At 42.9% G+C, this 13,797-nt stretch overlaps 1 protein-coding gene and 1 pseudogene across 2 annotated transcripts in view; one reads left to right on the forward strand and one right to left on the reverse strand.

Moving 5' to 3' along the window:
* DHX37 (DEAH-box helicase 37) overlaps positions 1 to 4,240 on the reverse strand; it is a 56,481-nt gene extending 52,241 nt beyond the window's left edge. The window contains exons 1-2 of one of the 2 annotated variants that reach the window (XM_061602855.1): positions 4,035 to 4,240; positions 393 to 562 (exon numbers count right to left, since the gene is read on the reverse strand). In XM_061602855.1, coding sequence (XP_061458839.1) covers positions 393 to 562; positions 4,035 to 4,137 — 273 coding nt within the window. In that variant the 5' untranslated portion in view covers positions 4,138 to 4,240. The remainder of the gene's footprint in view (positions 1 to 392; positions 563 to 4,034) is intronic. The other variant, XM_061602854.1, reaches the window with a different exon arrangement.
* A 4,718-nt stretch (positions 4,241 to 8,958) lies between these two features.
* LOC133373456 (DNA polymerase epsilon subunit 2-like) lies at positions 8,959 to 13,759 on the forward strand (annotated as a pseudogene).
* Positions 13,760 to 13,797: the final 38 nt, after the last annotated feature.

Below are 13,797 nucleotides of genomic sequence, written 5' to 3' on the forward strand. Positions count from 1 at the left end.
ACAACTCCCATGAGCCCTAGCAAGCATGGCCAATGATCAGGGATCAAGGAGTTGTAGTTTACTGGAGGGCCAAAAGTTCCCCACTCCTGACACAGAAGATGCTGAACAATTCAGACAGAAATTAAAAGAAACCAGAGCTGTATCTGAACAAATACACGGTCAGATGAGAATGCAAGACAACATTATTTCTAAATAACTCGGAGTAAACACATAGATAACTGCTTTATACTGAGACCATTGGTCCATCTAGCTCAGTACTGTCTACACTGACTGTCAGCGGCTCTCCAGGGTTTCAGTCCTTCTTGAGATCTTCCTATCTGGAGATACTGGGGATTGAACCTGGGATCACATTTCCTTAGAGCTGTTTCAGCACCCAAACTCCAAAAACATACCTTTTTTTTCTTTGCTTTTTGTTCCAAAACCTTGTGCAGAATTTTCTTCTGCTTCTTGCTCAGAGGCTTCTTTTCTGAGCCCTTTTCGCAAGTTATTTTTTTATCCTTAGTTTTTCGTGATGGAAGGACCAGTGCATTACTCTCATCCACCCCTTTCGAGATGGCTTCATCTGTAACAAGGGAGAAGAAGGCTGGTTTTGGTCACCATAACCTTTTAAGGCAGGGATGGGCAAACCTGTGGCCCTCCAGAAATTGTTGGACTCTAGTTCCCATCAGCCTGTGGCCCTCCAGGCATTTATTTATTTATTAATAAAAGTATTTATATATCACACATCAGGGCAGTGTACAGCAACATAAAAACATTTAAAAGCAATACAAAACAATCATTAAAATGACTGGCCACTCAAAAGATATTTTAAACAGCTGCATAGGCCTGTCAGCACAAAAAAGTCTTCAAGAGATGCCTGGAAGTCAAAAGTGGGGATGCCAGCCAAATCTCTGCTGTAACAGTGTTCCACAGCATGGGACTTGTGACACTAAAATGCCCAACTTCTGGCCGAGGCCAGTCAGGCCCTTGCAATATGGGGAACAAATAAAAGCAGACGATCTCGGTGATCAGGCCAGAATATAAAGGCTCACTCAGGCAGTCCTTAAGGTATCCTGGGCCCAAGTTGAGCTTTGAACATGGCCTGCTAGGATATGGGCAGCAAATGCAAATGTGTCAGTAGAAGTGTCACATGCTGTTGTCTGTATGCCCCCATCAGCAGTCTACTGCTTGCTGCATTCTACATCAGCAGGAGCTTCCACAGCAGGGCTGGTGGACTTCAGCTGGCATCAGCCCCAGCCAGCATGGCCATCTGTCAGAGATGATGAGAGCTGTAGTCCAACAACATCTGGAGGGCCACAGGTTCCCCACCCTTGCTTAAAGCATTTTCAGCCCAATCATGTGCATGCTTGCTCCAAAGTAAGTCCTGCTCAGCTCAGTGATGCTTACTTCCAGATAACTGTATGTAGGATTGCATTGTTTAAAGCCTGCCACTTGAAACTTTCAACCTCTTCATTATGGTTGCAACTGACAGATGCACCATTCACAATGACACAGTACAGTATGATGCAAGTGTTTTGAAATAGTGGGTGCATGTACAACAGAAGATCAGAGCATGCAAGGAGGTAAAACACAATTTTTATTCATCATATTTGTAGCCCCCCTTTCCCCACCACCCCAAAGAGTTCAAGAAGGCATAACGTTTCATTTTCATTTCATTAATAATATTTATATACCACTAGTCTGAGTGTGCATGCGAATAGCATTTTAAAAGAAAGATGTAATCTCTTATTGGATGTAATTTGCTGATAAAGTTATTTGTAGATTTAAAAAAAAACAAAAATGCCTTTAATGTAGCAGCACTGTAACTTTGGAATGCCCTTGTCAGACCTCTTCTCTTGCGCTGGCCCCGGCACGGATCTCTCATGATCCCATCACTTGGCGTCAGTACCTGACACACTGTAAAGCAATGCTACCCTGAGACTTTGCCTTAGTCTCCTCCTTTTACAGATTGCTGTTAAGTGTCTAGGTACACTTTCAGGCCACAACCCCCCCGTATCTTCCTGTCTTTAAAGACTACAGCCCTGGGTTGCCTTTGGATACCTGCTGCTGATTCACCGCTGCCACCATAGATGCTGGTTCCAGCGTTGGTTTTTGGTCTGCCTACCCTTTTCCTCTGTATGAATCCAGCCAAGGATCAGGCATGTTGTTTAACCAAACAGATTTATTAAATAACACTGGGAATAAACAAGATTACTTGGTTGTCATGCGTGTGGTTACATATAAATGATCTTCAACATATTATAGGTTCTCTTACTTGATATACTTTTCCTAAACCTGCCTCACTACCCATCTAAATACACATCCACCCCTCACCCTCTTCAACCCAAAACCAGAACAGAACTCCTTGACCAAATTCTCCCATATATACATTCAACCACCCAGATGCTCAGCCAATCACAACACAGGTCTACCAAGACCATCAATAATTTTAAAGTGTTCCATGGGAAAAAGAGTTTGGGAACCACTGTCCCAGACCAAACACTCTTATCTATTGCACCACCTTGACAAGAGAACTGCCTGGTGGTAGATCACACCAAGGCTCATCTAGTCCAGCATCTTGCTTCCAACAGTGGACAGACGGAAGCCGACAAGCAGGGGATGAAGGCAGCAACTCCCCCTCCCCTGTTTGTTCCCAGCATGTGGCACTCAGACCTATAGCACATGCAAGGGGTCGGGGGAGCCACTTTCCTAATAGTACAGCTCAGGCATACAATGACAATGGTTGGCAGTAATTTCATGAGTGACTGAAGGTGTCCTCCTTTAGTTATTTACTTAAAGCATTTTTACACCACTGTTCAGCCAAAAACACCCAGAGTGACTGACATCAGAACAACAGGGACAGAGGAAGCTGCCTTACACTGAGTCAGACCATTGGCCCATCTAGCTTACTACTGTCTGCACTGACTAGTAGCATCACTCCGGGGTTTCAGAGAGAGGCCTTTCCCAATGCTACCAGGAGATGCCAGGGATTGAACTCGGGACCTTTTGCATGCAAAGCACTTGCTTTACCACTGAGCTATGAGCCTTCTCCAACTAGGGGCCCTCTTGCAGGCTTACAGCCTAAGTGACATGCCAAAAAAGAAAAAAATGAATGGGGAGGAAAGAAGAAAACAAACAAATACAAGTTATATAGTAGTTCTTAAAGCAACCCACTGAGTTGGAAACAGTCCATGGAGAGGAGTCAAATTGAGCTGCTCCCTCAACTGGGCATATGAAATGCATACTTACTTACAGAATTCGCTGCCACATGAAATAGTGATGGCCAATAGCTCAGACAAATTCATGGAGAGGGGCAAAGCTATCAACAGCTATTAGCCATAACAACCAAATAAACTAAAATACAAACTAAACTAAATAGAACCTCCAGATTTAGAGCCAGTTTTCCTTTTAACATTAGTTGCTGGCTGAGAGATAACTGTTAGCTTCCATTCACAAATTCAGGACACACTACCTCAGCCTTCCGCAAGCTGATGCCCTCCAGACATTACTGGACTACAACTCCCATCAGCCCCGGCCTGCACAGTGAATGGTCAGGGATTATGGGACTTGGAATCCACACCATCTGGAGAAAACCAGCGTGGGGAAAGCTTCCAGTTCTTAGAAAAAGGATACTGGCCTTTTGGTTGGACATCAGCCGAGTTTTTCTTATGTAAATTTCCCAAGTAGGCAGGAGTTCCTGTGACAAAGGAACTCCTGAAGACCAGCAACTTAGATGTTTTTAAAAGATTAGACAAACTTATGGAGAATAAGGCTTTCAGTGGCTACTTAGCCGTGATGGTTGTGCTCTGCCACCATAGTCAGAGGCAATATGGTTCTGAAAACCATTTGCGGAGGCTGCAGGAGGGAAGCTTGCTCTATCACACAGGACCTGCTGGATCTGGTTGGCCACTGTGAGAACGGGATGCTGAAGTAGACGGGCCACTGGCCTGATCCAGCAGGCTCTTCTTATGTTCTTAAAACCAAGGAGAAACTAGGTGCAAAGAAGAGATGCCCCTATCCAGAAGCCCATTCCCAATTAAATTAAATTAACTCACCCCTCAGCTCCAGCTGCACGGGCTCCTTGGGCGACCCGCTCCGCTGGCTGCGCTCCCCCGGCAGGCGAGCCTTCCAGTTGTGCCTCTTGCGCGCTTTACCCATCGGGGCGATTCTGAAGGGGGCCACCCACGTGGAGCACAAATAAGCAAAGCCACCCTAGTGCTTCCGCATCCTGCAAGCCACAGGGCTGCCAGATCTCGCGAGAACGGCCGCAAAGGTCACATGGTCCGACTATGCAAAAGCGTGAGAGGGGAAACTGCGAGGGGGCTGGGACTCGATTAAATCTCCAAAAGGCAGAATTTGATCCCTCTAGTGGAGGGGTGGACGTAAAAATACGTATTTTTTTAAAATGCTTAAATAAATTTTGTGGTTCCTTAAATTTTTCCCCCACGGACCACTTGAAAATTGCTTAATGATTTTTCTGCCTTTTGTAGCCATTGGAGTGCACTCTGCTAGAAGCTGTGAAATTATACTTTTATTCTTTCTTTTATTTCTTATGTTATATTGTATTATAATTTGCATTCCATAGAGGTCAAATTGTAACACAGTAAGATAAAATATAAGAAATAAAAGAAGCATAAAAATAAATTAAAATCAATATGAAAGTTTAATGCAGCCCCGTCATTGACCACCTGAGTGATGCTCCTGCAAGTCTGGTCGTCCGCTCCTGAATTCATACGACTGCAAATCCAGCGAATGGCAAAAATTTATTCTTCCACTGGAGGGATGGACATAAAGCTTCCAGAATTTATTTTTAAATACAGAAATAAATTCATTTATAAGTACAAACGTTGGGGTTCCTGTTGCTTCTTCTTGCCCTGAAGATGATTGTGAATAGTAGGATTCCACACACCCCTTAATTTTTTTTGTTAACATTTTTAGCTAAACAACACAGTTCATCTTCTGTGGGACGGAATATACAGATTAACAAACACCAAGGAAAGAAATCAGAATAATTAGCAAGAGTCAAACAAAAAAATTGCTTGGGTACATGTATAAAAGAACTGAATGTGTATCACGACGCTGAAGTTGGTTCCTAGCCTTGTCTATTCAGAAGTAACAATGCAATATTAACTATATCTACTCAGAAGTAAGCCGTACTGAATTCAGTGGAGCCTACTCCCAGGTAACTGAAGTTAGGATTGCAGCCTAAGCCTCACTGACAGTAGTAACAGAGCAGCCCTAACCTCTTACCTAGCAATGACCCCCATTGCATTCAGTAGGATTTACTTCTGAGTAGACATGATTAGGATTACACAGCCAAAGATATATGCTGAATTCTTTTACACATGGGTCCAAGCAATTTTTTAGTTGCTTTTGACTCTTGACCATTCTGATATCGTTAGGATTGTGCTGTTACTCACAGGATTGTGAGCCTGACTCAAAGTACTGTACTATAAAATAGAATCTGGGCACTTCCAGATAGCTTTTTTATTGAGTATTCATTCTGATTTGTTTGCAGGGAGGCTAGACGACACTGTGACCACATCTGCACTGTACTTTTCAACAGAGCTTGGAAAAGTTTTTTGAACTACAACTCCCATCAACCCAATCCAGTGGCCATGCTGGCTGGGGGTTGATGGGAGTTGTAGTTAAAAAAAGAAACTTTTCCAAGCTCTGCTTTTAAAGCAGTATTATACTATTTTAAACAGTCATGGGCTTTCCCTAAGCAACTTGGGAAGTGTAGTTTGTTAAAGATGCTGAAAGCTGTTAGGAGACTGCCTGTTTCCCTCACAGGGCTGCAGTTCTCAGAGCTCCCTGGGAAGAGGGATGGACTATTAAACTACACTGAAGATGGCAGTTCTGTAGGAATCGAACCAAACCTGAAGCCGTTTTAAAAGTCTAAACAGTTTGGTTCCAGGGTATTTAAAATACTACTTGCTCCCATGCAAAACTGCCCACTCCTTGAGACTGTCACAGGAGAGTCTGTGAGTACAAAGAATAGAGCTTTCTTGGTGGGACCACTAATTCTGGAAAAAATATTAATCTTTAGAGCAGGGGTGAGGAGCTTGTGGCCCTACAAATCCCATAAACCCAAGCCAGCATGGAGATTGACAGGGATGATGGGAGGTGTGGTTCAACATCTGCCCTATGAGGAGAGACGGAAAGAACTGGGCATGTTTAGCCTGGAGAAGACTGAGGGGAGATATGATAGCACTCTTCAAGTACATGAAAGGTTGTCACATAGAGGAGGGCTGGGATCTCTTCTCGATCGTCCCAGAGTGCAGGACATGGAATAATGGGCTCAAGTTGCAGGAAGCCAGATTTCGACTGGACATTAGGAAAAACTTCCTGTTAGAGCCATATGACAATGGAATCAATTACCTAGAGAGGTAGTGGGCTCTCCGACACTGGAGGCATTCAAGAGGCAGCTGGACAGCCATCTGTCGGGAATGCTTTGATTTGGATTCCTGCATTGAGCAGGGGGTTGGACTTGATGGCCTTATAGGTCCAACTCCACTATTCTATGATTCTGTGATCTGCAGGGCTACATTTCTTCCCTGTTGTTTCCTTGGCTGTATTTTGACATAGGCATTGTGAGTTGGAAATGTCCTAAAACCACAGCTCCTCTTGCCATCACTTTTGACATTGATCAATATTATCAGATCCATGTTCCTTGCCTAGGGATGTGAAGGCCCAGAAAAAAACATTTTGTTTTTTTTCCATTTCCCCCCAAGTTTTTGAAAAACAAACAAAAAAGGCTTCAACCTCACCTCAACCCCCTCCCCTGAAAATTTCCAGGCCTTCACATCTCTATCTATGCCATCTAGAAGAGGCTTTGGCTCTCGAGTCCCATTCTGCCACTTGGGATGAGTTGTAATTTATGGGGTACACCTTTCACCACTGTTCCTGTCTTGTCAGTACCCTTCACACAGATATTGAGTTTGGGAAGGACTGTAGCTCAGTGGTAGACCATTTCTACTTTACATGCAGAAGATCCTAAGTTCAATTTCCAATGCCTCCAGGTAGGGCTCAGCAAGTCTCGTCTGAAACCCTGGAGAGCCTCTGCCAGTCAGTGTAGACCATACTGAGCTAGAGGGATAAACACTCACCATCTATTATGCAATGGGTCTGAAGATCTTAATGCCTTGGCTACACGTGAACTTACTTTCTATAAACACCAACTTCATTTGGATACCTATTTGGGCGGCATATATTAATCTGTATACGTAAATTAATATGGATGTATTGATGCTTATTTTATTGTTATTGTGAGTTGATGGTTTTCTTCTTTTTCTTTATTCTAAGCTTTTTCTCTCTTTTGCATTTTTCTTCTTTCTTTAATAAACGTATAACTAAAAATCAATAAAATACTGAGCTAGATAGACCGATGGTCTGATTCGGTTTAAGGCAGATTCCCTGTCATATACCAATCTGTTTTTGCTCCATGTGATCTGAGAACATCTAGAAGACCCTGGCTGGAGAGGATCTATGCAGGCAACACACAGAACAAGAAGTCACTTGATGAGGTAGAACTCACTTAGAAAGCTAGTGAAGACCTTGTGAGTAGCACAGGCCTTCAGTGTAGTTAATTTCTGTCTCTCACTCCACCCACCCTCCGCTCCAAGTTTAGATAGCTCCTGCCTTTCTGGTTTCTTGTGATTTCCTTGTCACCACTTAACTACAATAAAAATATGAACTTTTTATATTTTTGAGCACTACCTGGCCAAAATATATATTATTAATTGCAAAGTTACTACACAAATTAAATGTAGAGTCCGATGCAAAACATACAATAATTCCTACAGCCTTCAAAGTTCTGGTATGGAGAACCTATAAATTATAGGCGTTGAATGGCTGCTTAACACAGACTAAGCAAAGTTTCGTCTGCAGCAGGTTTTTTTTTTTGGCAAACTTAACACCTCACCCAAGACCACTTGATTTTTCTGCCTGTTTAGCAACTTCTAAGGGTCTGCTAGATGCTAAAGTATTTTTACAAAATTATATGGAATCTCAATTTTAATACAGTAATAAAAGCAGCAATAAAGAGAATACAGTTTACAATTTTGAAAGAAAAAAGTTTCTACCCCTCTCAATGCCCAGCCATCCTGCACCAAATTTATTTGGCCGTGCCAGGGATAAAGCAGAATTGTTCCGTGAGCGTTATATCATCTTTCAGCAGAGAACCCACCGGCATGAATTGTTCACACCCAGATGAAAGCAGAAGTAAATTCCAGCTCAAGACAATAGAAACTCTCTTGGGGAACTCAGCTAAAGTTAGGGAGGTTATTGTTCTTGGGATGATAACCCAGCTGGAAGAGGGAAAGTTTTTCTTGGAAGATCCTACAGGAGTTGTCCAGCTGGACCTTAGTAAAGCACAGTTCCACAGTGGCTTATTATACAGCCATGAGAGTGGCTGCTGTATGTATATATGTTGTTTGTATTTGTACTTTGTATACTATAGTCAGTAGGGATTTTTCGGGTTCTACCATGTTAAATGAAAATACCCCCCCCACCCCTTTCTGGTGCTTTCTGTAGTTCCAATTCAAAACAAAAACTTACAAGGCTTATACTGTTGGATTCAGAATCGCTTGCTCTACAACTCTGGAAGTTTTCTTGGTGATACACAACCCCCCCACGGAGAATCCGCAGGTTAAAGTGAAAAACAGGAGAAAAAAAACTAGAAGCTGTTTGGACTTTTTTTTCTTGGAATTGACATAATCTGTTGACCTTGATTACAACTCAAAGATGACTCTAAGGTACCCTAATGAATTGCCCGAGCTTGCCCCAAACACAGTACTTCATCTGAAGTAGGTTTAAATTACAAAAACCAGCATGGTTTATTTTTAATTATTTTTTAAAAAAAATGCATTGTAGTGGGTGATAACGTACCGCATGCGTAGAAGAGTTCTTTCGGTTTCACTCTTCCTCTCCCTCCCCTTCCAGTTACTTGGAGGAAGCAGGGGAAGTCTGCTCCTGTGATTGGTGGGCAACAGACATGTGACACACACCAGCCTTCCGCTGAGCTTGCTCGGTGTGAGGAAGCAAGAGAGAGAAAATGGCAGATGGAGGGAGAAAGCAGCAGCAGAATGGAGGTAAGTGGGAAAGTCAAAAAAATGGGAGGGGAAGCTTTGAAGGACTCTGCGTTTTTAAAAAACTCTACTTGGAAGTAAGTCCCATTGAGTGCAGTGGGGCTTACTCCCAGGTAAGTGGAGCGGTGCTTCTGTGTGCTAGCAGTGAGCTTGAGGGAAGGACGGTGGTAAAATGTCTGCTCAGAAGTAAATCCCATTGAGTTCAGTGGGGCTTACTCCCAGGTAAGTGGAGGTTCTGTGTGCTAGCAATGAGCTTCAGGGAAGGAAGGAGGGAAATTGTCTACTCAGAAGTAAATCCCATTGAGTTCAGTGGGGCTTACTCCCAGGTAAGTGGAGCAGAGCTTCTGAATAGACTTTTAAAAAATTGCCAAGGTCCTTCAAAGCTCCCCCCCCCCATTTTTTGACGCTTTCCTTCCTTCAAGCTAGATTCAGCGAGTGGGGAAGGCAGGCAGTGGGAGAGAGCGTGGGTGGGGGCAGGGCGATGGAGCCAATGGAAAGGGCAGGCTGTGGGAGACAGCGGGGGAGGGTGGGAACACACATACACACACACATCACCAGAAGTAAGTTCCACTGAGTTTATTTCAGCTTACTCCTGAAGTAAAAGTGAACATAGAATTACAGCCTTTAACTTCTAAATTCAGTCCTTTCCTTTAAATACTAGGTGATTTATCAATAAATATTATAAAATTTATGTCTGTTAAATGTTCAGTGTGTCATCATGTGACTCTTACTGTTGCTTGTTAAACACCTGCTCTTCAGGATAGTGCCACAAATAGATCCCAAAAAAGTCTGCTTTAAACTTGCTCCAAACCCCCTGTGGCATGTAATGAATGTTCCACTTTCTCTGCATCCTTCTTGAAGTGCGGAGACCAGAACTGGATGCAGTATTCAAGATGAGGCCTAACCAGTGCTGAATAGAGGGGAACTAATACTTTATGCGATTTGGAAACTATACTTCTGTTAATGCAGCCTAAAATTGCATTTGCATTTTTTGCAGCCACATCACACTATTGGCTCATATTCCGCTTGTGATCAATGACAATTCCAAGATCCTTCTTATAAGTATCCCCCATCTTATAACTGTGCATTTGATTTCTTTTTCCCAAGTGTAGAACTTTGCATTTATCCTGGTTGAATTTCATTCTGTTGTTTTCAGCCCAATGCTCCAGCCTATCAAGGTCCCTTTGTTTGTCTTCCACTATTCACAAGGTTTTCCCAAGGTTTTCCGTTTGGAAAGGAAAGGGGCTTCCCCTCTGCCCAGTGCCCACCCACCCAATATCCTCCCCTCCCCCTCCTCTTCCCCTCACTGCCCCTCCCCTGGGTCAGTGTTGAACTATGAACTGGGAGACCGGGGTTCGAATCCCCACACAGCCATGAAGCTGACTGGGTGACCTTGAGCCAGTCACTGCCTCTCAGCGTCAGAGGAAGGCAATGGTAAAACCACCTCTGAATACCATTTACCATGAAAACCCTATTCAAAGGGTCACCATAAGTCTGGTCGACTTGAAGGCAGTCCATTTCCATTTTCAAATATGATTGCATAGAAATAAATCCCACTGAACTCAAGAAGTATGCAAATGATCAAACCCAACCTCCCTTCTTCTCCCTCCTATGCTCTCCCTCTTGCCCCTCCCCATTCCCATCCCCTCCTCCCCCTCCCCTTCCTCCGCCCCATGCTCAGTTTTACCTATCTTAAGCATGATTGCATGGAAATACCATTGAACTCTATAAGCATGCAAATGATCAAACCTGCCCTCCTCTCCCCCTTCCTTTGTCCCCCTTCAATATACTCCTTCCCCCCCTTTTTCCCCATGGTCAGTTTTTCCTATCCTAACCATGATTGCATAGGAGTAAATCCCATTGAACTCAATAAGCATGCAAATGATCAGACCTGCTTTTCCTCTCCTTCCCCTCTCCTCTCCCTTCCTCCTCCCCTGCCCTCCTCCTTCTTCCTCCTCCCCTGCCCACTCCAGCCCTCCCTCCCCACCTGGTCAGTTTTATCTATCCTAAGCATGATTGCACGGGAGTAAATCGCACTGAATTCAATAAACATGCAAATGATCAAACCTGTCCTCCACCCCTCCCCCTCCTCCCAGCTCCCATCCCCCTCCTCCCTCCTTCCCTCCCCATCCTCTGTGGTCCGTTTCACCTATCCTAAGCATGATTGCAGGGTAGCAAATCCCATTGAACTCAATAAACATGCAAATGATTAATCCATTCTCAGCAAACTTGCACAGGACAGGATCCCATTTCTTACCTCCCGGATTAAAAAGCAGGGAAATTCACTAACAGGCAAAAAACCTTGCGGTTTAAGAATGTACCTATAGCCCACAGATATTTCTATCAAACTTTAAAAAGCAGGGAAATTGGGCAGCTATAGTGAATGCACCAGGGGACCTGAACTCCTCTCTGAGATATTGTACTGCCCTACAAATTGGTCAAAATGCAAACACCATTTGGGTTGGTCTTTCACAGTCCAATCCACTTGCTGTGTAGCTTGGAAGAATTTGGTAACGTGCCTCTGAGCATATGGTGAGTGGTGGCAACACCTGCAATCAGCCCAAATAACAGAAACAAGACATGTGCTGTGCTGATCTTGTTTTAGCCGGGAGGAAGCAACATTATTAAGACAGTTGATATAGTTCAGATGGTCACTTTGAATATGTCTGATTTCCTTTGCAATTTTACTGAAGTTTCCTATAGGAAATCATTTTCTTTTGTTTCTATTTCTGTGAATATGAAGTACAGCAACATTTTGCAAAATTTACTCTAAAAAAACTCCAAACATAATTGTGGAATAAGGGCATTGACTTCTGCAGAATAGTCTCCGGTGGACCTCAGGAGTGTCTCAATTTGCACAAGTGGGAGGTGAAATATATTCTAGAAAAATGGTAGGTGTGCTCTATGTTTTTAATTGATCGTGCCCACCTTGCCTTAAATGAAATGGTTTAAATGTAACAGGCTGAAAACATGCATCCTCTTTTTTCCAACAGCTAGAGTTATTGCTGAAGTAGCAACATATTGGAATCAGTCTGATTTTACATCAAACTGCAGTTTCAGATTCAACTGTTAATGGACCCAAAATAGAAATAGGACATAACCTTCAATTTGAAACACAAAAGGCTGTCTTCACCATCATATGACACTGACCAATAAAAAGGCTTTGAAATTAATAAAAATAAATTTGACACAGATTTCTAGGATGAACAGTGAGGGAAATAAAATTTCCTAGTTCACATTTTCTGTAGAAACATTAGTACCACAGGAAAGAAGCAATGTAAGAAGAACACCAACAAACATAGAAAAATATAATTCTCTATCTTTGGAGATGGCAAGTGTTGCCACCACTCACCATATACTCAGAGGCACGTTACCAAATTCTTCCAAGCTACACAGTAAGTGGATTGGACTGTGAAAGACCAACCCAAATGGTGTTTGCATTTTGACAACTTTGTAGGGCAGTACAATATCTCAGAGAGGAGTTCAGGTCTCCTGCTCCCCTGGTGCATTCACTATAGCTGCCCAATTTCCCTGCTTTTTAAAATTTGATAGAAATATCTGTGGGCTATAGGTATGTTCTTAAACCGCAAGGTTTTTTGCCTATTAGTGAATATACAGAGTTATGTTTTGTTTTAACAGAAGGCTGGTATGAAGATGAGATATTTCATGTCAATGCTTTTGGATTCCCCCCTATGGAACCTTCTATTACAACTAGGGCATATTATGGAAACACGAACTTCTTTGGAGGGCCTTCTTCAACCTCCGTAAAATCTTCTGCGAAACTGAAACAGCTAGAGGAGGAAAATGAGGATGCCATGTTTGTGTTCCTTTCAGATGTTTGGTTGGATCAAGCAGAAGTTTTGGAGAAGCTTCGCATTATGTTTTCAGGTTACTCCTCCATGCCTCCAACTTGCTTCTTCTTCTGTGGGAACTTTTCCTCTGCTCCATATGGAAAAAATCAAATTCAGTCACTGAAAGGTTCATTGAAAGCTCTTGCAGACATAATATGCGAATATCCCAGTATCCATAAGAGCAGTTGATTTGTATTTGTTCCCAGCTCTGAAGATCCTGGCCCAGGCTCCATTTTGCCAAGGCCACCGCTTTACAGAGGAGTTCCGACAGCAGGTGCCATTTTCAGTCTTCACTACAAATCCTTGCAGGGTCCAGTACTGCACTCAGGAAATAATCTTCAGAGAAGACTTGGTAAACAAGATGTGCCGGAATTGTGTCCGATTTCCTAGTAGCAGTTTGGATATTCCTAATCATTTTGTAAAGACAATTTTATTACAAGGACATCTGACTCCATTGCCCCTTAATGTTAGCCCTGTCTCTTGGGTCTACGACTACACCTTGAGAACATACCCTCTGCCAGATCTCATTGTCTTTGCCGACAAATATGACCCATTCACCGTGACCAACAGCGATTGCCTCTGCATAAATCCTGGATCTTTCCCAAGAAGTGGCTTTTCATTCAAAGTATTCTACCCCTCTAACAAAACAGTAGAGGACAGCAAACTCCAGGGTCTTTGACTCTCAGTCAAGAACAGCAAATCAAATATTCTGAGCTTAATACTATGGAAGCACTACTTCTAGGATCATGGATTTTTATTGTATGCTAGAACTAATACAGAACTTCTTGTAAATAAACTTTCAAATAATTAATAGAATAAGGTTGTTGTTGCATATGTGTATTCAGGCAGGCCTTTGGGGTGGGTTAGATTTTATCATT

This window comes from Rhineura floridana, chromosome 19 (genome assembly GCF_030035675.1).
Source record: "Rhineura floridana isolate rRhiFlo1 chromosome 19, rRhiFlo1.hap2, whole genome shotgun sequence".
Lineage (NCBI taxonomy): Eukaryota > Metazoa > Chordata > Lepidosauria > Squamata > Rhineuridae > Rhineura > Rhineura floridana.